Genomic DNA, 26,062 nt, shown 5'->3' with positions numbered 1-26,062 from the left:
ACCAAGCTTATTAACTGTATTAACATTTTCTTTGCGTTTCCATTCAAACTATACCTGCAGGAAGGAGAGGTCAGGGTTTCCATGGAGGTGTGTAATCTCCAAGTTTCCATGAACAACCTGGCAACCGGTGTAAAGCAGCCTCAGAGTCTCATAGTGGTTTTCCAGGCTGGAGGGCAGGGCCAGCTTCATGTCTGTACCCCGACAGACTGCAAGGCAAAGAAACAAAGTGGCAATTTATATGACCTGTCAAGAACTACAACCTACAGTATATAGAAACAAAAAACCACTTTTCTTCAATGCAACATTTAGTTTCTTTAATGAATGAAGCCATTCAACTTTTCATTCGGCAGAATTCTTGCATTTTATGGGTTAAAATATCATCCCTACAAAAAACTAAATGACATACAGTAGTCTGCAAAAGCTGTGAGCCAACCTTCATTTATTTTTATTTCACTTGGAAAATTGGAAGATGGGCAAACACATGCAGTGCAGTATAATAAGGAAAAACAGAGGTTGTACAATTCTAACAAGCTCGAAAGTCAATGCAAGTCAATACAGCCTGAACTCTCTAGGTCAAGCTTTCTTGTCATTTCTTTAAGTAGTCTACAGGAATAGTTCTCCTGGCTTCTTGAGGGACATGCAAAGCTCTTTTATGGATGTTGGCTTCTTTTGTTCTGTTCTCTCTCAAGACGATCACACACTGCTTTAATAATGTTGAGGTTTTTTTGGACATCTCAATGTAAACGTTTACAACAGTCCTTTCTTTTTTGGTTCCTTTTTTCATGTGTACAGACACCTACGTGGTAATGAATGTAAGGCTTGGACTCCACATAACTTGACTCCATCTATTCACAAGCAGCCTAAATAGAAATACGAGCCGCACGCACAGCCTCCGTCTGCGTCTTAGTATACATATATGATATATTTTCCCCTGGCAGCAGATTCCCTTCAGTGGGTCACACACAGAATTGAATTCGGGGGTCATACAGCATTATAATTCACAGGGGCATTTGCAGACACATAGCTCTCGTGCCTTAACAAGCAGTCACACGGTGAACAGTCCCTCCTCTCTCGAAGTTATAAATGACTTCCCTTGGCTCCTTTCCAGCAGCCCCTCAACAGTCAACCCACTTTTCTTCATTGAAGCCCCCCAACCTCACTACTGAGCCATCTCTCTCCCTGCCATTTTGGAAAGCACAGAAGCAGGCACACCACAGGAAGAACGGGAAGTCCTGGCAGCCGGGACAAGGCCGATTTTCATGACACAGTGAGGTTACCAGCAGACTTCGGGAGATACGTCTTATCATGTGTGTGCGTCTGCCACGTGTAAAGTTTCCTGGAGATGGCGGAGCGCACAGACCCATATTACCCCTCCTGCAACTCAGCTAAAGAAGTACTGAAGCATTAATAAAGACAGCGAGCTACTGCAGTAAATGTGTCTATGATTAACCGTGCGGCTGCCAAAAATACACACCCAGCCTCTGCCACTTGTGTCAAATAACAAATCAAATGACTAATCGCCGACTCCTTCAATTATGTCATCATGGAAAATAGTTTTGGAAGTCAAGCCAAGAGTGGAGATGTACTCTCATCCTCTGGCATTTTAATCATTTTCAATAAGACAGAACTTCTAAAACACAAACAGCTTTCCCAGAGTGTGACAAAAAACAAAAAGCTGGATGTCTCCGGCTTTGGGGATTAGGGAAATGTGCTGTAACAGAGAGCTCAACAGAGCACATTATCCGTTTCTGAAAAGTGTGCGTAAAGCCCGTCCTCAGTTTCCTCTCCCTTTATTCCCTCATTGTTTGCTCTCCAAAAGTCTCTCAGCAACGCCTGTGTGTGCGTGGACTTGTGAGGAGCTCCCGGCCTAAAATACTTTCCCTTTTATCGCTCACGTTACTCAGCCTGCCCGCGGTCAAGACGCTAACTTTACTTTCCCCATTCGAAGTTCACTTCCTGCCTCTTCAAAGGTTTATCTAAGCAGTTATCAAAGAAATTGTCCTCACATCCTCTCTGATCACTCGTGTCTTTTAAATTCTCTCAGAGTCTGAGCTGTTGCTCAACTGCAATCATCCTCTGGGGAAGTGCAATTTAATAGAAAGGTGTGTGGTTGCATAGCTAGAAGATGACACACACAGTTTTGGATTTTCCCAGTAAAAGGGGGATGTTGTGGTGACTGGCACCGAGTTTTGATCAAAGCTACATCGGTGACCTGTGACCTTCCAGTTCACAAGGTGATTGCGCGCCGTGTCACGTGTACACGCATTAATGCTGCCTGCTGCACAGCATGTAATGCCAATTTGCCACTGGAAACTTCCACTGCTCAGGTGTTTTGCTAGAGAGCAACAACAGCGAGGGAGGTATTTTTCCTACATTCCCGTCTGTTTCTCTGAGTTCTGACCCTACTCACGCTCTCTCCAGTCTAAATTAATTACGGTCACAAATTACAGAGGCTAAAAGGATCCCGATTATCTGAGACCATGCCTGTTCTCCCACTGCCCACTTGTTCACGCGCTCACTCAGTAGTGAAGCGCTGCAGACAGCTGTTGATGCATTTTGGACATCATTTAAATGAAGCCCTGCGATGTAATTACCCGCCGGATATTTCTAATTAGTTCTGTTGTTAAAACAGCTGCAGCTGCACTACAGTTGAAGCCATGGAAACCTCAGCAGTGCTATATCTGGATAAGTACACAGTGTAACTGACATATCCCTCTGTAACATTTAAGTCAAATCTGTGCACACAGATTTATTTGAAACCCAGTTTGTCTGAACTACACCCTGTTACGTAAGCATGATGGAAACCATAGATTCAACTGTGCTATTATGTTATAATCTTCAATACATTCACCTGAATAATGCCACCCCTCAAAGTTACAATCAGCATGGATACACAGATATATACACATACACAGCAGGAGCAATTCAATGCATTTAGGCATGTAGTTCAAACTAGAGCTGGGCGATAGAACGATAACGATATGTATCGCGATATAACTTTTACTCGATAGAGAAATTAAGCTATCGCGATAGACCTCGCCGCTCTTGTCCTCTTTAAAAAAAAAAAAAAAAAAAAAAGGTCAGCCAATCCAAATTCAGTAGCGCAGAGCTGAACCAATCACAGCCGCAGCGTCACGTCGCGTGACTTGCTACGTACAGCACAAGTGCCAAGCCGCACGTGTGTTTGTTTGGGAAGCAGCCAGCGCATAATGGAGGAAATGAGTGTGCCGACTAGAAAAATCAACCGAGCGTGACCGAAGAGAAAACCGATGATGGTTCCAATGCCGGAGAGATTGTCGAACGGAAGAGCCATAGAAATTCCGTAGTTTGAAGGTATTTCGGCTATTTCAAGTCTGACAAAAAACAGAGTAGCGTGCACTGTAAATTGTGCCGAAAGCAAGTCTGGAAATACAATAAACTGGTGCATGCGTCACACTGTGCGCCGCGTTATTGTTTCGGTGAAATGAATTTCTACAATACTGTTACTGTTAATTCTACTCTCTGCAGTGTTTAAATGCTTACATATACACACAGTTACTGTCCGTCCACACATACGACTCTGTTCTGCTTCTATGCCCCAGCTTTGTTTACTTTTTCCCACCGAGGCTTCTAGACTTCTGATTGGCCAACATTTCTGCACGGTTAGGAATCTAGCGCCACCTGCTGCTTTGGCATGTTCATAGCAGCGTTTTCCTTCATTTCTGCCTTTATGTGCGGACAGGATTATTTTTTAAAACGAAAACGGAAAATCTCCGTTTTCAAAAATACCCGTGTACGTGTGGACGTAGCCTCAGTCTCTGACTGGAAGCGCTAATTCGTCATTCGGCTTTTGTCAGACTAAAGTAACTGTTAAAACTGTTTGAAAAGCTAAGCTATACAACAAGGAGAGATTGAGAATTTCCTTTTAGTTCTCAGTTTATTTGATATTGACAAAAGTTAGTCAGTTTTGTCTGTTCTTCTGTAAAACAAACTAAGATTTATTTTTAGAATTAATATTTTGTTTCTAAGTGGAATTGACAATTTAGTCTGTTTTGTTTGTTCTATTTTGAAACTTAAACGCTTTAGCGGCTGCCTTGTGTGTAGTTTGCAATATTTGCCTTTATTTATCTGAAAAAGTCTCATGTTCCTTAAGTACATCTACCCTGTTGAACTTATTATGGGAAATAAATATTTAAAAACAAGCTGCTGATTATTTCACATTTTACTTGTGAGCAACGGCACATTTAAATCTTACAAATATAGTTATTTGGCTTATATCGTGATAGATATCGTTATCGCCTGAAATGAAAAAAACATATCGTGATATGAAAAAATCTCATATCGCCCAGCTCTAGTTCAAACTGAGCATCACAATGGGAAAGAAAGATGATTTAAATGAGCCTGGTTGTTGGTTTGAGTACTTCAGAAACTGCTGATCTACTATCAGTAGGATTTACACAGAGTGGTTCAAAATCGAGACTATATCTAGTGGAGGAAGTGTTTTATCAGAGCCAGAAGTCAAACTGTTTTGTTTTTTTATAGGAAAGCAACAGTAACTGAAATAACCACTCGTTACAACCAAGGTACGCAGAAGAGCGTCTCTGAATGCATAAAACATCCAACCTGAAGCAGAAGACCGCACTGCGTGCCCTTTTTGTCAGCTAAGAACTGGCAACTGAGGCTACAGCTCTCACAGCCACACCAGAACTTGACAAGAGTGGAGACAGGCTTGTACCACCAGTTCAGGCGGTGTGGGGATATTAGGGCTGGGCCATATCATACCGTTCACGGTAATACCGGTGTATGTTGGGCAACGATAAGAAAATGAAATATCGCGATGGAATATGGGTAAAAAGCACATGCGCAGTGCCTTTGTTTACATACGCACATGGCAGCGACGCAGAATGAGAAGAGCGAAAGTGGATCGTTGAATGAAACGGATGAACCAGAATTGGTTTGTAAAAATGCTGCAACTTCAGTGGTGTGGGACTGGTTTAGCTTTCGTCCGTCAGATACACAACAAAGCACTATTTTTGGTAGAGCATGCTAGCGGGCCGTCGTTATTACCGTGTTTTTTGGAAAATAAATCCTTTGATTTTTCTGAAAATCGACAGTGCCCCTTATAATCCCGTGTGCCTTATGTATGAACTCTGGTTGTGTTTACTGACCTCGAAACAGTTTTATGTACACGGCGCTCGCAAATCTGTCAAATGTTTCAGTACGACTTTGCTAAGCTACGGACCCGCACCGCTTGATGGATTGTCGGAGCATTACAGCCATCGTAGTCAGGAGCCTCGCGGAGTGATATGTACTGTGCTTCAACATAATATTACCGTATTGTGTGTGTGTAACCTCTTTTTAAGTTTTGTGGATATTATACATGGTTATGCTGAGGATATGTCGGCCAGTTTCCACTGGAAATGCCTTTTGGTTAAACTGTCAGCAAGGAATTTGCATTTGCACTGCAAATTTTTTATATAACTTTAATGCACTTAAAAAAGCTGCTTGTGTAAGTGAAAATACATTGACGGGGTTTTTTTTTGACAGTTGTGGAGTTGTAAAGTATTTTGTCTCGTGTCAATTATATCGTCAGTTATATCGTTATCGCAAATTTTCAAATGTATATTGTGATAAATATTTTTGGTCATGTCGCCCTGCTCTAGGGGACATTTTCTTTGGGTCACCATGTGAGCATCGCTTACACTCCATAGCCTGTCTGAGTGTTGATGCCATCCCTTTATGACCACATCTTCTGACGGCTGCTTGCAGCAGGATAAAACACCATGTCACAAAGCTCAAATCATCTCAAACTGGTTTCTTGACCATGACCAATTAGATCGCTGTACTTAAATGGCCTCCAGAGCCACTAGATCCCAAAACATTAAGGACATGGTGGTGAAAGAGGTTCACATCATTAGATAGCCGTGTAGCCAAAATATCTACAGCAGCTGCGTGATGCTATCATGTCGATATGGAACAAAATCTCTGAGGAACATTTCCGGCACCTTGTTGAATCTATGCCACAAAGAATTACAGCAGTGCTGAAAGCAAAAGGAAGTCCAGCTGGTAATAGCAAGATGTAATGAAGTGTCCAGTGTTTATACATTTATAATAGGAGAGGAGCTCAGCAACTATTCTCAAAAGGGTAAGATAAATCACATTAGCTCCATATCTGCTCACAGCTCAGTCATTAGCCATGATTACAAGGACACTAATAACTGGAATAAAAGTCTGAATGATATAAAAATGCTTCATGTGAACACAATGACCTGATAACGCTCCTTTGGACCAAAATTTCCTTTCAATTGACACAGGTGGGTTATACCGACCTCAATCGAATCAGTGTGTATGGACAGGTACCTTATCCTTACTGCGAATGCCTGCTATATGTCAACACAACGACAACACAGCGTGGGTCCATTTGAAAAAGATAAATGACGCAAAAGGCAAACACACGAGACAGGAGAGAAACTGATGACTTCCTCTGTTCAAACCGTCGATGCATGTAAATACACAACATGATCGGACTGAAATTGCGCACAGGTAAACATGAATACTGACAGGAAAATGGAAAACAACGCTCTACATGCCAGTGACTCTACCTTTGCTTGTTTAAATCCATCCAACTACTTTTAGGTTTGTTAACATGTCCTAATTTGTGTAACAGCAGTTTAGCATAGCAGATTAATCTCAAAGCATGCTTAAGGTGTCTGTATACGTCAAACAAGCCTCGCATTTAGGGGACAACCTGTTAAAGATAGAGTTGCTGTCAGGTTAACATGTGAAACGTGGTGGAAATAACAACTTTGTCTTTTACACGTTGTTTACTTCATGGTTAACCGCCACTAGCAGTTTCAGCACAGCAGCTTGTTTACCAGTTCTGACTTTAGAAAACTAGTATTACCACCTTGAGCTCTGTGGTATGCCAAACATTAGTTAAGTCCACCTCCATCGAGACTTAACACAAATGTAGTGATGAAAGGAAGGAAGCCAGCAGATGGGCAAGTCTGGACAGTATGATGTCACTGTGCACAGTAGTTTTGGAGTTACAACCAAAACAAAAGAAAGAAAAAAAGATGTTTTGTTGGATCGCAGTGACCTTTGACTGCCATATTCTAATCAGTGCATCCTTGAGTCCAAGTGAACTTTGCGCCCAGTTTATAGAAACTTCCTCAAACGGTTATCGGCTTCTTGGGAATGCCGGAGAGTGACGTGCGTACGGATGGGCAGTTAGAAAACACAGCGAACCCCGGCCAAGGCTGTCGTTAGCACATAAAAAGATAACACTGCTGAGCTGGTGAATCAGCTGGTGAAGATTGATTGAACAGAAAGTTGATCGTCCAGTCCCTGTAACAACACACGCATTCACAGGAATGCCACGTACTGTGGCATTCCTGTGAATGCAGTTAGTACTGCAGGACTTTTAAGTGCATGTGGCCAAGCAATCCAAACACTTTTTATATAGTCAGAGGAGGTTTTATAACTTGAAGTGCAAGATATTTAAAATGTCAGCACTTGTTGTTTCAGCTCTAAGGAAAGTGAGAGAACACGAAGTACTGCCGGTGTGTAAGAAATCACTCCTGATTTGATCTGAATCAGGCTTCCTGAGAGGCTGCGGTGTGTGTTTGTACAAACGGGCTGCTTGAGACTGAAAACTGAAAGCCAGCTTGAAGCCACACCTGTGTGTGGCTGCATGCCAGTTAGCACAGGGAGTGTGTGGAGGTGCGTGTGTGTTTACCAGTGTGTGTGTGTGTGTGTGTGTGTGTAGCAACAGGAACGCGATGCTGCCGCCGCTGTTGCGGGAACAGGGCTGAATCACAGCGGAAAAGCCTGCTCCTCGTGCTCTCGTCTAATGGATTAGATCCTCCAAAGTTCCGCAAACAGAGCGATCTGATCCAGCGGGACTTTCGCTCAGATTTTTCACACGGCAGCCCTGATTGCACCGCAGCCCTAATCCTTAGCAACGCGTCTTGCATAAACTCCACATTTCTCCCAGCCTCCCCACAGCGCATTCTTTCTACCGCTTCACTCTGCGGTCGAGAAAGAAAAAAAACAGGTATTGCTCAACAGACAAGCAGAACAGGCTCTGTGCTGCGCTGGAGCCACGAACTCCTCGTACACTCACGCCGCCACAGACTAAAACCACCAAAACACGAACGCACCGCCACATCTCAGAGTGTCCCGACCTCTTTCTACACATTAACCACATAAAGGAAGGAGTCTGGATTAGAGCGCTGGAATAAGGAGGAGGGAAAATTAGGACATCTTCCATTCAAAACTGGCCTAAATAAATATCAAGAAGTCGATTTCTGCTATTATTTTCAAATAAAAGGCTAAAAGATAAGTGCTGTTAATGAAGGAGTTCCACAGAAGGATAACTGATCGATAAATTGAATGGGATACATTTCATTAACATAGTGTACACAGTGCTGTGTACAAATCAGTTACTCTTTGTTAGAATTCCAGAAGGGTTTTATGACAAATTAAAGGAAAAGTCACTGACAGTTTCTCCCAGGTCTCTGGAAATCTGCTGGAGCGTTCAAGCATCATTATTCCTGATGTTGGTCCAACACGTCTGTCCTAAATCTTCTACAGGTTCAAGTGTAACAAAATCCAGCTTGAGCTGCTTTCAGCTGCTCCTTTATTTACAAGCAGTCACCACAGATGGTAGCTCTACATGCCGGATCTGACTTTTTTTTAAATGCCCAATGTCCTTCCTGACATATCCCCAAAGGGATCAGTGTCCCCTCCCGGGATCAAACTGGGATATTTTGTTCATTAGTCAGGTAAATCACATCACTATAGAGCCACCAGTGGAACCCCGTAAAATCCAGCATTTAAAAAAAAAATACTTAAATTACTTTCAAAACATTTAGATATTCAGAAGTGTCTAGATCACGTTCCCACGTCACTCCCTTAGAGGAGAATTTGAAAGATTTGCAAATAAACACTTAGAAAAAAAATTAATCGCAAATTATTTCGAACCAGAATGATTTCACAGCCAGAGGATGAACCCAATATCAAAATTTAGGTACTTTAATTCGTTTTGACCGGCCACCCATCACCAAGAAATGCAATTTGTCTCTAGATGGACGCACTCTAAAATGAACTAGGCTGCAGAGCTTAAATGAATGTGTCTACTTGCTGAAGTCATGAGGGCTTGAAAATGCAGGCAAACTTCAACCCATCCCTATGTACTTCAAGGGCTTGTAACTCGGGTTTCATAGCTTGAAGGTAACATTGTGCATAGGTTCATTAATCATCCTAAAGTTGCTTCACAAAAACATTCAGCTGGTCCCGAGAGGCTCGTGTGGAAGTGACATTTAAAGCACGCGCGTGCTGCAAATGGTCAATAGTAAGCATGCGGTGCACCTCTGTGGCAGCATTTGAATTAGTCTTTCCTCCCAATGCACATTCGGGTTTTGCCTTTGATCTGTCGCCCACCTGCACACACCACTCCAAAATATAATTACTTCTCCATTAAGGATGAATGTGCTAGCTTCACAGTTAGCAATTTTGTGCTAGTTTTCATTTGAATGATCTCTCTCATCAACTCCTTATTTTATGATGCTCAGAAATTACCCTGAAAAACATGTTATGGTTTTTGTTTATATTGTACTGAAAATACAAGACGGTTCTTTGTTTCTAAGTTTGGAATCGAGGGTTTGAATCGGGCATTTTTACCCATACCTCCTTAATTCCAACATCCTGCAGACATGGGATACGTTACATGCTTTACCTAGAGGGCACTTTTACAAACAACACATCAAACTAAAGGTCGTTTAATAGGCAGAATTTTTTTAATATTTATAATATTTATCAGATTGAATGAATGGGCAGTAAAAAGAGCAAACTCCTTTCTTTTAAATCAGTTATTTTCAAATGAATGGCCTTGTTGGAAGGGCTTTTTGGCCCTTGTGATGCATAATTATTTCACCGCGCTCGCGAGATGCCACTGCATTTTAGTTATGGATGCTTTGAAAGTTTACACTACATTAAAAATAACTGCAACCTCTTTAGTTTTATAGAGAGCTGGCCAGCACCCTATGCCGAGCCTGATTTGGCCTGTGAGCCGCAAGTTGAGTATCACTATTACAGACCTCTTATGAATTACAGGGAAGTTAATAAATAGTGAAAATAACACGTTTGTTTTTTAATTATTTCCCCATGATTTCATTCTGCTAACACAAACAAGGTAGCTGAGGCAATCGTTTAAATACTGAGAGTTTAGAAGATGTCAGCAGTATTTCTGAGTGTCACACTGATGTAAGATGTGCAGATTCACAGATCTAACACTTTATTTCCTCAGAGGTTTTTCCCACTAAAAGCCGGGTGAAGAGAAGATAAACAGAAGAAGAGGCTGAAAGTCTCCCCGGAGGACGGCAACAATGGCTCTCCGGTGGTCCCACTCTCCTCTCCGGGTGAGTTAGATCACTAACACGCGGTCTAGACTGGTGAGTCACAGCAGGCTGAGTTAGCTGATCACTGAGGCCAGTTCAGTAAGACTTAATCGCCACACAGTGAGCTTCACTGGAGTGTGACAAGGGCACGAACTCTATGGATAGAAAGGCCACTGAACACAGACACACACACAGGCACGGGGACGGGGAGGTGAAAGAGTGTGTGCGTGATATAACACTTTTACAATACTTCATAACTGAAAGTAAGACAGCTGAGATTCACTCTGGAGCCAGTCGGAGCGCTCGCCCTGAACTGATGCTTCACAGATTGAGTAAAGTGCACCAACCAGTTCCCACCAACAATGCAGTCATAGATGAAAATCACTTCACCTGTGACTAAAGGCTTTGTTTGTGTGTGTGTGTGTGTGTGTGTGTGTGTGTGTGTGTGTGTGTGTGTGTGTGTGTGTGTGTGTGTGTGTGTGTGTGTGTGTGTGTGTGTGAGAGAGAGAGAGAGAGCAGCTAATAAAACAGACAGTTGTTTGTACTTACATTAGTCATTTTTGTTCTGAGGCTGACATGAATGAAAAACCCCAAAGGGGGCTCTTTCTTTATTTTGTGCACATCAATGAAAGCCAACAGCTGCATGTCAATAAAGTGAGCACTGCAGAATAAATTGTTATTGAGTTCAGATTCATTTTTGCCATTAGCATGTGCCAATAAAACTGCTTTTAAAAGCAGCTGGCTGGGGGTTATTGATCTCCCCAAATACACCTAAAATCGATCTATAAAGGGTCATATGCACCCATTAATCTGCACTATCAATCATTTTCTCAGTTAACAAACTAAATAGCCCAAGTACAGACTGACCATCAGATCAAGCATTAAATATATATATTATTTAATATTATAAATTATTATTATCCCCCCAAAACCTATAATAAAATGAAAAACAAGCAAAAATATGATTTGCAGCTCGTTTGCACCTTCCAATTAGCTCTTGTTTTACTGGCATGTACTCAAGCTCCAAGTGTGACAAGTGGCCCCTCTATCGCACAATGTCTCCCTTTTAGAGCCAGGAGTGAATAATTGACATCGTCATGATCCTTGGCCCACAATGCACTGCCTGTTTAGTGTCTTGTTTTTGTTTGTGTTTACAGCAAAGCCACGAACCGTCCGCCTGCAGTGCACAAGTCAGTTGTGTCGCAAAGCTGTAAAGCAGGTTCTCATATTTCTTACCTGAGTCTCTGCTCTGTGTTTATTTGAGCAAGTCAACGTGTTACAAGATTGGAGATATTTGTTTATTTAGTTTTTGAATCTTTTTTTTAATTATTATTATTTTGGTCCAAACTGTAAATCTAAAGCGAGGCTGTTTTGTGACAGGTGTGATTTTTCCTCATAAGCAGCCCTTCATAAATCCCAGGAGAGCAGAGAGGACCCGGCTGAGGAGTCACGGAGGAATGTAGTCCTCCGGACCAGAAAAAAACCTCCAGCATTTCCTAAAATTACAGCCAGCACACTCCAGTGCCATCTCCCCGAAGCTCCGTGGGTCTATTTTGCCGACGGCGGAGGCATTATTGACAGGGGGAAAGCGCTGAAAGTTACCCACCTTCTCTGCCTGAAGCGCCCGTCACTCCGAGCAGTACGGCCCCGACAAACAGCAAACTTCTCGCCGCCTCCATCTGCGCAGACCCGGCGCTTCTAGTCCATCTGGGGGAAACAGAGATTAAGTTTTTGCATCTCATTTAGAGCTAACTGTCGTTTCTGGCACCGTGTGGAGTTGTTGTTCGTGTCCGAATCTCAGATACTTCCTCCCATGAATTCCCTGCCTGTTGGTAGTAAGCGCGTAACAGGAGCGCAGGCGCGCTCCCGTGGCGTAAAGGCCTGAACGGGGAGTGGCAGGTTCAGTCAACCCGCCCTCACTCCGGTCTGACTTATTTAACCTATAACACGTTTCATTCTAATTATGCCTAAAAATGACCTTCAAACTTTAATTGCGCTTATTTCTCCCCAGAGGGCTCAAGTGGATCAAACTGTAAAATATGGAGGAACAATTAAAGCAATTTAACCATTTACCCCGCTCATGCATAATCTGTGAATATGCTACCACCTTTTTTTAAAATGTCAGTATCCCTTACTATCGCTTGCAAGTAAAGGGGAAAGTCAAATTGGTTATATGCAGGGGCGTTTCCGGGATTTTTTACAGTAGGGTGCCACAGAGGGGTGGGGGTCCGCATATAGGGTGTATCCAAAAAAGAATAACAAAAAAAAAATCTTCTGATTTCAAAGTGTTTTAATTCCACAGTCCTTCACTGGAAACAGTCAAAACCTGTACTGTTAGAAGAAGCGGATTTGTGAGTTTTGCACGGTTGTCGGTGGGTAGCAAAACAACAGAAGTGACTCCAGACATGCCCGCAAAAGTATGGGACGAGTTTGACTTTCGTATGAACATGTGCCGTGCATCCAGAAGAGGACGCATTAAACACTTGTGAACATTGTAAGTTTTGTTATGTTAAACTTTATTTTCAGTAATGTATTTTTAAAAAAAAATACCACAAACATCTGTGTCCATTGCTTAAAAAAATACCTAGCCTTTTGGAATCGGATGATTTCTTTAGATGCACCCTATGTTTATGAGAAGCAAAATCTGGGCTCTCAAAAAGTATTCTTGACCCTCAAATATGAAGCGTTAATTTTGAATAAAATGCACTTGAAATATGTAAACTCAAAGGTTTATTTATTCAAATAATTAACCATTAAGGAAAGTATGCTTGGTATAAGCTGACCACATACCAATCAAATAAGTTTCATTCACCAGATTGCATTAAATGTTTTACATTGTACATTTACATGTAATCAAATTACTCAAAGTTAGCATTTTGGGGGTAAATCTTTTTTGAATAGAGCATTGACTTTGAAAAGTCTGGCTGTGATTTTCAGTCCCTGAACCCTATTACGACTGTATAACGTGAAAAGTGGTGCTTTACAAGAGTTTAAACATAATTTTCTGTTGGTCGATTATTTTGGAAAGTTAAAAACATTAATTTGATTATGTAAACGTAGTAATAATTGTTAAGTAACTTAGTAATGCAACGGCTGTATAACCATCATACATTTAAAGCGCCTCCAGTAAACATGCAGATTATGTAGAATGCATTTTCAGATTCATACACATTATAAAATTAAAAATTAGATCATAATTATTTACTAATTGATGTAAATATCACTGTTGCACCTCAGGATGATTTTAATTACGGATATATTTCTGGGAAGCTTGTTATGATAAGCAGGTTGTGGATGGAGGCAGGACTCTGAGGCAGGCAGATTTAAAACAGAAAATTACCTTTATTAAAGGTAAAGAAAAGTTCAAAACACATTCCAGAAGTCCACGAGGAGAACATAAATAACAGAGGAATAACAGGAGAAACTAAATCCGACTGGAAACAGGCTGGAAACACAAGGGGATAACAAACAGACAATTTAACAATGAACAAAGGAAATACAGGACTATAAATACTCACACACTGAGTGCTAATCAAGGGAAGTGAACACTACTGGAAGAAATCTAGGAACAAGTAAACAGAATCTATGAAACTAAGAAAATAGCAATTACAGACTAGACACACATTTACACAGCAAATTAACATAAATGAACACCGGAGAAAATAAACTAAGGCACAAGGAATGAGATATAAAAAAATAAATTAATAAAAGAAACTAGATCTCAAAGAAACAGTGACTAACTCCAGATTATACTATAATTACAAGAAAATAAAGAAACTCCTGAACTGAAAACATAAACTGACAACTTAAAATACTGGGTCCAAAACCCAGGACCATGGCAGATCTATAATAATGCAATTTATCTAAAAAAAAAAAAAAAAAAGTAAGTAACTTAAGGTTTAAAATGAATGGTATGGTGTAGATATTATAATATTTAACATTTACATATAAGTGCATTAGAACTTTATCTGAGTAAAGTACTAAGTTACACAGTTTAAAAAAAAAAACATTAAAAAGCAGACAATGTCCTGGTAATTTTCTGTAATGTAAACGGTAAAATTCAGTGGATGTAATGTAACTCGTTTTAAAATGCTACATTGTACTGTATAGATTCCTACAGGTCCATGCTCTCTTCCAATGCTGGGCATTATACAGTTGTCATGGAGTCTTAGACGCATGTGGTTTTTGTGTCTTATTGTGTCTTCTTATTGGTTGTTCTGACACTTACTTTTTAAAAATGTATTTTAGTCTTTTCTGTTGTACATCCCATTTTTCTATTTTTCTATGATGAGCACTTAAATAAAGTCACTTTTGTTACACCACATCTATGATGTAATACTGATCCCCAAACATCCATGAAACCCTACAATGTGATACATTTCAGATTAAAAGGGGACATCCGGATATTTGAAAAATGTTAAAGTTAAATTGCCTTAAAAAAAAAAAAAAGAATTACATAAAATGTGCATTACCATATATGGATAGACCCACATCAAGAGTTTATTTAGAAACATTACCTAACAATTATCCCACTAACACGATATTTCACCAAATCAACATGTAGTATTAAATGCCTGTTTAAAAGAACAACACATTTTACAATAACTGTGTCAAAACACATAATTGCCAAATTCAAACAAATTTAATTTGAATTTCACTGAGTTTTGTAGATGTTGAAAAACTCCCTGTCTGATTTATTAAATGTGAAAAGGCAACGATTACACTCTTAGCTGCATTATTTCATTATAAATCACACTGACTGATATCAATGTGTTTATTTTTGCAAACTGGCAAATTTTTAGATTTAAGTCTTGCTTTGTATATCAATATGTTTGACTATTAAAACTTTATTAATATTTAAGGAATGAATCAAATCAACATTTTAGATCAGGGAAAAAAAAGGTGAATTCTTTGCGTGATACAAGCTTGGAGTGTCTTCATATTTCTTCTGCTTTTCTCATGCTCTTCATTCACGGTCACAAATCAGGAGTTGAAGGAGGAAGAATAAACTCTATTCATCCCAATCTATCGTCTCTCCCCACCCACAGAAGCCCGGGTCAGAGTCCAGCCTCCTGCACAGAGCTATCAGAAAACAACAATAAGCTACACACTGAGACACACAGACCACAAGTTGCGGTCCGTTCGCGAAGCTGAGTGTTGCTAGTGAGGCTGAAATATTTAGTTCCCACAGAAAAAAAAAGTCAGTTCAGTATTCTGGTTGGAAGATTTTCCCAGCAGTGAACTTTAAGTCTTAAACTTTAAGTGTTTGTTGGCTCTGTATGCGACTCCTTGTTTTAGCTGCATTTGAAAGCAAGCTGTGCTACAATAAAACCTGATGCAGTGGTCAGCAATTTTCATCGCACTCGATGGTGGAAATCCCTTCAGAAAACATGGCTGTAATTCTAAGGGACACATAAAACATGCGTTAAAAAAAGAGGTCTGCACGGGTTAAAAGGTGAGGAGGCCAGGAAGTGGGTGAGAGATAATGTGTTCAAGTGAGAGAGTCCAAGGACAACTGCAGTAAAACCCAGGGAAAATATACAGAAAAGAAGTCATTACCAAAGAACATCATAAATTCACTCATAGTTCAGTTCCCCTGACCGGCCAGGTATTTAGATTTGGCATGAGAGAAGAAATAAGAAATACAGTGTGGGACTCTTCAAGGACAAGAAAACCATATTGTTTCCCACTGCTGCTCATAAATCCAAATACAAGTCTAAAGGAATCTGTCTTGATTATATCAGAGACACAATGAAGGTATCTGTGCATATATCACTGGCACAAATAGTACAAGGTCAGCAAGCCCTTTAGACTGCAGTGTAATAGGGGAGGGACGAACCACAGACTATACATGTCACTTCTCTGCTCACTTTTCCTGCTCTGTTGATACCTCTAGCTGTGAACATTTCATGTATTTTAACACAGGTTTAGCGTAACATTTCACTCCTTCAAAACCTCCACCTAAATACAAGAAAAAAATAAGGATTACTTAAACTTTTATAAGTATACGTGGGAGGAAATGGAAATACATCAGTGCTTTGTAAGAGACACTCACAGGCCTGTGAAGTGGATAAACAGCTCAGTGCATTTAGGCATGTAGACAGCTCGTGTCAGAGGTCAGAGGAGAACAACTAGATTACAACTAGGCAACAGTAACTAAAATAATCTCTAGTTACAGGATCTCTGGAAGCACATTGTCTACAGCAGCAGAAGACCAGGACAGGAAACTGAAGGCAAGCAAACCAAAACTGAACAACAGAGGCATAAAAAGAGCTGCTGGGTCTGATGAGTCTAAATTTCTATTTTGACAATCAGATGGTAGGGTCAGAATGTGGTGCAAACAACATGAAACCATGATTTCACCATGTGTTGTATCAACAGTTCAGGTTGCTGGTGGTGTTAAGAGATATATTTGGGCTCCTCCTTACTAATTCAGCTTACCTCCTTGTTGTTTCCACCCATACCCATCCCTTTATGACCAGTGTGTGATCGTCTGGTGGCTGCTTCCAGCAGGACAACATGCCTAAGGTGTCAAAGTTCAGTCATCTCAAACTGGTCTCTGGAACATCACAATGAGTTCACTGTTCTCAAATGGCCTCTACAATCACCAGATTCCAATCCAATAGACTTTTTGGATGTGGATGAATGTGAGATGCTCATCATTGATGTGGCAAATCTGCAGCAACTGTTTGCCATTAAAACTGCTACTTACTTTCGAGTTCCCTTAAACATATTTTTACTGTAAAATATAACATCATATGCTTTCCAGAGACTTTACATCACATCTTTTCTGAACTATAAAAGGATATCAGATTTGTTGTAATGTCCCCTCTGTCCCTGCACTTCACAGTCACTGAAACACTGCTCTGTTCAACATTTAAAAAAAAAACCCTGAAGGCGAGTGCAGAGCAGAGGTTATTTATCGGTGCAAAGACTTAGGTCAGGTTGTGGGCCCGTGCTAGCTAAACCACACCACAGTTCACAGGAACACATCCACTAAAAGTCCAAACACTATCATAACACTTCATGATTTTAACCAACGAGACTTTGGGCTCAGCAAAGAATCAAATACTATATTATGTAATTAACATTTACAGTAGTTCTCAGTTATTTTTCCTACCTTCATGGACATAAACATTTGCAACATTCAGCTGTATTCACTAAGGACAAAGCTTGTAACGTGATCCACCAGAGTGCGTTTACCTGATAGCACTTGTAGTACTTTGAATGTTTTCTGCTTGTGCATTTTTACCATTCATGCATCCACTTTAGAAACATTTACACCAGCACAACGCAGAGAAATCCCAAAAATGGTGTCTTTACAATCCTCTGCCGCTGAAACGTTTTCAGTCTACAGATGGAGAGATGGTTTCTGTAAGACAGCTATGAAGCGGCAGCTCTTGGACAACAGCTGCTGAATGACATCGCAGAGCAGCGAGACGCTAGAGAGCAAATACCATTGGCATATTTTACTGCATTCCTCGATGCACACATACCACATACTCTGTTTGTTAGCATTTTGAATACTATTCTTTTTTTCATATTTAATTGACATGGGGTAAAGTTGAATTTGTGCAATATAAAGACAGGATAAATCCTAGGTGCAGATAAAAAACAACCCCTGCTTAATTTCTTCTCAACAAAGAACAATTTTATTTATTCCATTACTGAAGATTTTTTTTAATTTTTTTTGGTCAAACAGATGTGAGGTGGAGGAAAGTACACTTGGTTAGAGAGGTGACCGTGCACAGGGCAGCAGGCAGGGGGCAGCAGACGAATGAGAGAAGGGATGCGGTTACTGGCAAGACAGAAACAGAACAATGGAATGAAATCACAGAAAAACTGGAGTGTTTTCTACCAGTTCTTCAGGAAATATTTAAGCTATTCAAACAGATTTTAATTCCAGTGAAAACACAATTTTCTCATCTGTGGACAAAGGGACTTTGGTAGAAAAGCAAAGATTTTGTGTTAAAAGTGCTCAAGGGGCTGACAGATCTTGCATTACTGAGAATATAAACCATTTTGCTGCAATGATAAACACTATGCATTATATATAGATTGTTCTATTCATAACTGTTCAGTGTCTCTGTCGTGATTTCAGGAATCTTTTTCCCACCCAAACCTCTCTGTGCATTTTGTCCTCTTGTCTTCCCCCACCCCCATCGCAGGCTGTCAGCGAAGCTAAATATACCCGTCTTCTCACACGCATTCATGCAGCAATCCTTCAACATATATGCGCTCACACATCAGCGTGATCTAGCTCGCTCACACTCTGTGATCCAGTTTATGATGCTAAAAAACGACAACAACAATAACAAAAAAAAAAAAACCACAATACAATGTCCTGTCAAGGCAACATGTACACACATACTGGTCATTGTTCACATTCTCACACAGCAGTACAAAGGCATGGGCGCAGTTTCACACACAAGCACAGTAAGTGCACGCACACCCCCGTGTAAAGTGCACGCATGGAAGGGACGCTCTGAAGGACGAAGATGTACATGGAATGAATTCGAAGCTTAACATGCTCAGTGATACCCAAGTTATAACGCAGTGTGTAAGGCCGATTTGTGGATGGAGGAGGTTTAAAATACTGCAGAAAGAAATGCAACCAAGTCAAAATTAATGGGTGTACAACAACTCATTCACTCACACACACTCGCACATTAACTAAGCCCTAAATAAGACACTTTATGCTGGAAAAAATGAGAACAAAAAACAGAAAAAGCAAAAACATACAGCTTCCTGTTGCATTGCTCATTTTTCCTAACTCAATCATTCCTCACACTAAAAGGCAATCCAGGTGAATAAAACTAAAAACACTTACGATACTTAAAATAAAAAAATAAAAAATCACCAAAATGTAAAAGAAAAAAAGAAAAATCAAGCAACCAAAGTGAGCAAAACTGCCAATAAACTGAAGCACAAATTGGTCAACATCAGAATTTTTAAAAAAGACGTAAAGGCAGGTGATTAAAACAAAAATAAAAGTCTGAGTGACAATGAAGGACACGGCAACAAACAAAAGCACAGTGGAAACAAGAGAGGCACAAAAATAAAGGTGTGAGGGGGGAGGGAGAAAGACACAGTCAGCTAGAATGGCCTCCAACATCCCCCCCCCTCCCCCGCTTCTCTCACTCTGGAACAATCAGCTGCCGGCCCCCCTTCACCGGGGGGGCACCTCGCTTGTGTCTGCCAGTCCACTTTTGGCACACACGGAACCCAACACATGTTGCTCCGCCACGCCGAGAGGCCCGACCAATGATAGGGTGCCATCTATTGTCAGCGCATCGAACTGCTGTTTGGATGTCCAAAGACGCTGGTGAGTGTCAAAATTATGGGATTGGGAACTCGCACAACTACGCAAAAACCCGAGGAGCGTTTTGAGTGAAGAGTTGGGTCTGCTCTGGGTCGAAATAAATACTTTTTTCCTTCATCCTGTCGTGCGCTTACGAATGACGGTGAAAGAAAGGTAGCACGCATCATCATTACAAGGCAAAGTGGAGTGAGCGTCACATTGTGTGGTTGGTTTTTTTTGTTTTGTTTTTTTTAAATGAGAATTTACCCCAAATAAATACAAGAAAATAAAAAAATGTAAACAAAGTCTGCGTTGATGAACGTTGTGGAGATATCATGCATGTCATCTGGGAGGCTGAGCTACTTCAGTGTTCGGGTGTCCCGCTGCCCTGACTGGAAAGGTGCGAAGGTGTAGGCAAGGTGAAGAGGCGAAGAGCTCCTCCTACTCGACTTTTACACCCAACTTCTCTGTGTTTAGTAAGTAGAGGCTGTCGTCTATGAGGAAACTGGAGGAAGAACAAAGTATCGATTATTCACCATAAGGTAGTTGCATCTCAGTCCCCTAACATTTCTCTCAGTATTAGTGCCAAAACACTTATTTTCTCTGCAATTCCATCTCTCGCATATTTTTTACAAACCTGTAGAAAAGGAAATGCACTGGGATGGTGCTGAGGTGCCAAACAGCGTGGGCGTCTAAGACCCAAAGCAGTGGGGGAAAGTCCAGAAGCTCCAGCAGGGCCAGACCGTGGAGCAGCAACACCACCAGGCCACACTTCCACCAGTACGGCAGGGTCCGCCGGTTCTGCCAGCACCAACAGAGCCACCACAAGAGGTTTACCATGCCTTTAAAGCCCAAAAAAGATGAGCAGAGAGCATTAAATCACAGATATCTGAAAGAGCTGATGCCTGAAGGACAGCAAGGAATGAATTCCTCACATATCAACCATATACAGGCTTATAGGTTACTTGTGGAAATGGACTCTACCGATTGTGGCGTTTGCAGCCATGTTGTAGCCGTAGTCAAAACTGACAAAGGTCAAGTAGGACACGTGTGAGGTAAAGACCAAAATGAGCAGGACTCCAACCATGCTGGACACACCGGGTCGCTTTAGGCCCAACGTTCTGGCAAAGAGAGGAAGGAAGGCAAGTAACGTGAGCATATTCAGAGAAGTAAGACAAAGAGTTATAACGACCACACTTGACAAATATTCTCTCTCGTTTTTAATCCAACTTTATCCTAGAAGATATTTGAACCAGGATTAATGATTACCATCTAGAATGTGGTTTCGGATGCTAGTTGGGTGTGGAAGGTTTGCTTACCTGACGCAGCACAGGTAGATTGAGTAAAGAATGACTGCTGTTGCACAGAAATAGTCCATTTTCTATAAGAAAAACATACAAAATCTTAACTTAAGATCAACCAGTGCTTGTTTACAGAAACTACACCGCGCACAGCTCGAAGGTTGATCAGTAATGGCATTAGGATGTTGCTCATTTGCTAAGCTCATTAACCAATCAAAGAGCAGAATGCTCATCTCAACAGGTGGTCTGGCAAGTGGAAATGTACATTAGCAGTTTTCCTCTCTCGGTGTACATTAAAGTAAAGCTTTTATTTATTATTATTAAAACTAGATCATGTGACTGCATGTAAAACTGTAAAACACTGTTTAAACAGTGTTTCTGGCAGAAAACAAGCTGACTGAACACAAGTAAATGGAACAAAACGGGATTCAAAGGTGGGAGATCCCCAGTAGGACACACACAAATCAACTCTTTTTTCTTTTCTTTTTAAGGTAATAAGTTACTAGAGGTTTAAAAGCCCTTACCTCAGTGAGATAGGTGTCCCGCGTGTGAAACACTGTGGACCAGAACCAGGCATTGAGAGATACCTGAAAACACCCCACAAAGATTTAAATATTAAAGTCTGAATAACTCATTGTTTGGATAATTTCTGCATCAGACATAGAAGTTTTTGATAGAATGCATTTTTTGTTTATCATTTTAAAAAACACAGCCTATTAAACGCAACCTATTGGCCAGGTAATCTAGAAGCGCTTTCTATTAAGTTAGTAACTATTTCTTGAGGTATAACGCTGGGCAGTTAATAAATAACGGGTCAAGCAGATGGGCTACAGTAGCACAAGACCACACCGGCTGCCACTCCTGTCAGCTGAAAACAGGAAACTGAGGCTACGATTTATAGAAGAAGATTTAATATAAGATTGAAAACTTTTGTCCTTTCTGATGAGTCTCCACTTCTGCTTCAACATTCAGATGGTAGGGTCACAATTTGGCATAAACATGTCCATGTCCATCCCTTTATGGCTACAGTGTACCATCATCTCATAGCTGCTTCCAGCAAGATAGTGCAACATATCTCAAAGTTCAAATCCTCTCAAATGGCCTTCACAGTTACTACATTTCAATCCAGTAGAGCACCTTTGTGATGTACTGTGATGGGAGACTCAGATCAGGGATTCCAGCCACAAAATAAAATCAGTCTATCCAATCAGTGTACAGACACAGCCAGCATATAGACAACTTTGTCCTTTAGGTGATCAAGCATAACAAAGATAACTGACTTTTTGCCCTTTTGAAGTACAATAAACACAAACACACACTTTTTTAATGTTCTCCATCACATCCGGATACAGAAATCAACTCACCAGGGAGAAGGCGTTGATGGTGTGGTACATGGGGCTCTGTCGTGGCACCGTGCTCCGATAGCGCAGTAGCATGAGAAGGCAAGCCAGGCCATTCAGCAGAGAGGCCAACGCGGATGCCGGCTCCTCAAAACACAAGAAGCGTGCAAACGGCCACTGTAGGGGAAAAAAATAATTCGTCCATAATTTCAGATTTGACTGAAATCAATGAAATCTCACAGAATACATAAAAGTGGACAGCATATCCTTTATTGATCAACCTTGGGTAGGTAGTAACAAACCTTGCCGTGGAACTGTGGGACCCTGTACCCCTCAGCCTGGTAAAGGCCGACTGTGGTCCACATGCACTGATAGCGGCAGTCATCACGGCATGTCCAACCTGAACAAAGAGAGGAGCAGAGTGCAAGCACGTCAGAGCTGCAAATTTTGGTATTGATCGGATACAACTAAATACAGGGCCAGCATTGTTGACACCAATAACGATATCTGAATCATTATTAATTTGCAAACTCTGAACATAGTTTAATGACCATTAAATCGCTGTAATTTTTTTTTAAATTTCTACAAAAATTAGTTAACACAATTCAAATAAACTCAACTTTACTTGTAGCACCCAGTCACGACAACAGTTGAATTAAGGTGCTTTATATTGCAAGGTAAACGCCCTACAATAATACAGAGAAAACCCCAACAATCAACCTTATGAGCACTTTGGTGACATTGGGAAGGAAAAACTCCCTTTTAACAGGAAGAAACCTCCAGCAGACACAACAAAAAACATCTTTCAGATTTTCATGTAATTTGAAACCAGGTGTTTTGGAAACCTGGAATGCAAATGTGCCTGTCTCTACAGCACGTTGGGTCAGAGCCTGTTGTTTAAATGTGCTATAGGCTATAAGTCAAATAGACGTGCCAGACAACACAACAAGATTCACACGTTTTTTGTTTGGTTTATTTATAGCCCATACTTGAGGTGTATTTTGTCAATAAAATAAGCATGGAAGCGGTTTCAATTCTTGTATAGCAGTGAATAAACTTAAATACACAAGCAACTACAAAAGGCATTCCCTGGATATTTTATACAACTTTAAGCATAGAGGTAAAAGAAAACAATTAATTAAATATTTAAAGGGGTTGCCTTTTGGCTAACTAGTTGTGTAGACACAGCACAGAAAAGATAATAATGGCAGAAGGGTGGGGTGACAATAGAGCTGTTGGGAGAGCTTGACCAGCCTGAAAATCTGGTTTTTAGTGTTGAAGGCCATGAAACAAGGTCACAGTTTTCTTTTTAAAGGCATGTGAAGACTAAAAGTCACACATGTAGGCATCAGTACAAAGCACCTGCATGCACGAGTGAATATAATGAATGTAAACAGCAAATTAATGGGGGTCAGTTAGCAAATGTTGCTATACAGATATATGCATGTACAAGTTGCCACAATATTGATAAGCACTGATGGAAAAATCTATTGCTAGCAAGGTAAGTTAGCTTAACTTACCTGCCGACAAGAGCAACTCACCTGTCAGCGCCATGTACTGCGGCTGGGCAGACAGGAAGCCGTTTAGCCGAGCTCCGGTGCAGTTTGCGCGGATACACTGCTTCACACAGTCTCGGTAAACCGGCTCCTTGTCGCCTTGAGAGGATTGCACAGTGGTCACCGACATCAGGAGCAAGAGGACGGTGACCACAGCGGGGAGTGTGACAGATGTGCCGCGGAGTGAAACCACAGAGGCCATGGCGGTTCTTCTGGGCCCGTCAGGATTCACGAAGGCACGACCGGACGACAGCGGCGTGAAGCCTACAGCGCGCATCACCACGGGGCCATCCCCAGTTTGTGCGGACAAACCAGGCCTGAAATGTGTTACAGTACCGCTGATGGACCGGGAAATGCCCACTCTTCCTCTGCTCCCCTGAGCTCAGCCAAGTTTCAAACTCGAACAGCGTTTCCTGTCGACATTTCAAAATTAAAACAACTTTCCCGGAAGCGTATTTACTCAAGTTGTAGTAGCCTATATCATACAGGTCTCAGCTAGTATAACTTACCAAAATTCTTCTCATAAACATAATTTCTACGTCGTAATACGGCTTATTTGATAAATTCTGGCTACTATCTTAAGATTGGTTGCTTTTATTTTGAAGGAGGTAAGTTTTGTCGCAAAAACCTTTACATCCTGATTCAGTCCGCAACGTCACCAGGTCACGTGACCCATTGATCTTTTGATTTTTAAATAATAATATTAATGTAATATAATAATAATGTAAAGTATAATATATAAAATTGTTATGATAATAATATGCAATGCCTCAATAAAATTTATTTTATTGCATATAATACTAACCATTTGTTACCATTTGTTTTTCAATTTTTAGTTTTATAATTTCTCTAATTCATTTTTTCTTCCTGTCCTTTGTACTGCTGCTGTAACAAATGAATTTCTCCAATGATGGATTAAATAACGTTTATGTATAATAGTTTATTATTATTATTATTATTATTATTATTATTATTATTATTATTATTATTATTATTATTATCATAACAACAATAATAGTAATATCAGAAACTGCACCAGATTTGTCTGGGATTCATTCATGACAGGAATTCATTAATATATTTAGATTTTATTTTTTGCAAAAGTTTTTTTCCTTTCCTGGAAACGAAAATGGGAATTACATTTTTCAGTCTAAATGAGGTATTACACTGCAGGCAGGCCAGTTTAGCATCCAGACTCTTTCCCTTCAGAGGTGTGTTGTTGGAATCATTGCAGAGTGTTTTGCTGACAGTAAAAAGAAATCATCTTAATGGTTTTATATAGCTTTCCAAAACATATGTATCATTCAGCTTTAATGGTCCCTTCACAGATATATAGCTTGTCTGTTGCACGTGCACTGATCCAGATGTGCGCCAATAACAAACCAGTTTGGTGAGATCCACTTTTTCCACTTTTCACTGACTCTGTCGTAAAGAGCTCATGGCTGAGAAGATAATGCCATTTCTCAACAATGTTTAAATACTTCCATTTCTTTTTTTTCATGATTGAGTTTTATTTTGCAGTGCAGTGTCAAACTGTGCTCACTGACAGTGACAGCAGATTTTCTTTTTCACAACCGATTGCCATGGTTTTCACTAGGAAATCACGTCTGCTGCTTGCCACAGCATTTTGTTTTGTTTTTTGGTCTTATCTCCAAACATTTTGAATCTTCTGATAATATAAATAACTGTAGATGGTGTCTTCATGCATGCTCAATCAACCAGATTAGTGAATCCCAAAAGGTTGATTCTGTTCATCTGAACGTAGCGTCGTCAGTGGGAGAAACGTTTCGTAACTCATCCAAGTGACTTCTTCAGTCTCAGCTGAGACTGCAACTGACGGAAGAAGTCACTTGGATGAGTTACGAAACGTTTCTCCCACTGACGACGCTGCGTTCAGATGAACAGAATCAACCTTTTGGGAACTGTAGATAGTCTTCTTCTACCATCATTTTTCCCTTTAGGTGTCTCCATGGATCATCTGCCGCCATCTCACCCTAAAGCTAGCATCCTCTTAAGACACCCCAACCCTCTGTATGTCTTTTTATTGGAACCTTCTCAATAGATCTCCCTTTTTTCCTCCTGGCTGGCAGCGTCATATTCACTATCCTTTATCCAATATATGACACACAATATGTCTGCCTTTATTCTCTCTATCATATCAGCCAGCTCTCTCCCTTTCTCCTAA

At 40.7% G+C, this 26,062-nt stretch overlaps 2 protein-coding genes across 3 annotated transcripts in view; both read right to left on the bottom strand.

Moving 5' to 3' along the window:
* erbb2 (erb-b2 receptor tyrosine kinase 2) overlaps window positions 1–12,258 on the bottom strand; it is a 33,610-nt gene extending 21,352 nt beyond the window's left edge. The window contains exons 1-2 of one of the 2 annotated variants that reach the window (XM_004574981.3): window positions 11,986–12,258; window positions 55–206 (exon numbers count right to left, since the gene is read on the bottom strand). In XM_004574981.3, coding sequence (XP_004575038.1) covers window positions 55–206; window positions 11,986–12,121 — 288 coding nt within the window. In that variant the 5' untranslated portion in view covers window positions 12,122–12,258. The remainder of the gene's footprint in view (window positions 1–54; window positions 207–11,985) is intronic. The other variant, XM_004574982.3, reaches the window with a different exon arrangement.
* A 5,750-nt stretch (window positions 12,259–18,008) lies between these two features.
* On the bottom strand, window positions 18,009–24,293 carry pgap3 (post-GPI attachment to proteins phospholipase 3). The gene is made up of 8 exons (XM_004574980.3): window positions 23,863–24,293; window positions 22,624–22,721; window positions 22,346–22,498; window positions 21,506–21,568; window positions 21,000–21,061; window positions 20,665–20,801; window positions 20,318–20,522; window positions 18,009–20,185 (listed from the first exon to the last, which is right to left on the bottom strand). Exons 1-8 carry the CDS (start codon window positions 24,152–24,154, stop codon window positions 20,122–20,124), a joined length of 1,074 nt encoding a protein of 357 aa, XP_004575037.1. The 5' UTR covers window positions 24,155–24,293; the 3' UTR covers window positions 18,009–20,121.
* Window positions 24,294–26,062: the final 1,769 nt, after the last annotated feature.

Source organism: Maylandia zebra, linkage group LG8 (genome assembly GCF_041146795.1).
Source record: "Maylandia zebra isolate NMK-2024a linkage group LG8, Mzebra_GT3a, whole genome shotgun sequence".
NCBI classification, from domain to species: domain Eukaryota; kingdom Metazoa; phylum Chordata; class Actinopteri; order Cichliformes; family Cichlidae; genus Maylandia; species Maylandia zebra.
This window is presented reverse-complemented; position numbering and strand designations above follow the sequence as displayed.

Excerpts from the sequence above, each read along its gene's own strand:
- pgap3 (XM_004574980.3), bottom strand. The coding sequence starts at position 24,154 with ATGCGCGCTGTAGGCTTCACGCCGCTGTCGTCCGGTCGTGCCTTCGTG. Across the intron at positions 21,569-22,345 it reads CCATCAACGCCTTCTCCCTG|GTATCTCTCAATGCCTGGTT; the intron begins GTGAGTTGATTT and ends GGGTGTTTTCAG. Across the intron at positions 20,802-20,999 it reads ATCTACCTGTGCTGCGTCAG|AACGTTGGGCCTAAAGCGAC; the intron begins GTAAGCAAACCT and ends TCTCTTTGCCAG.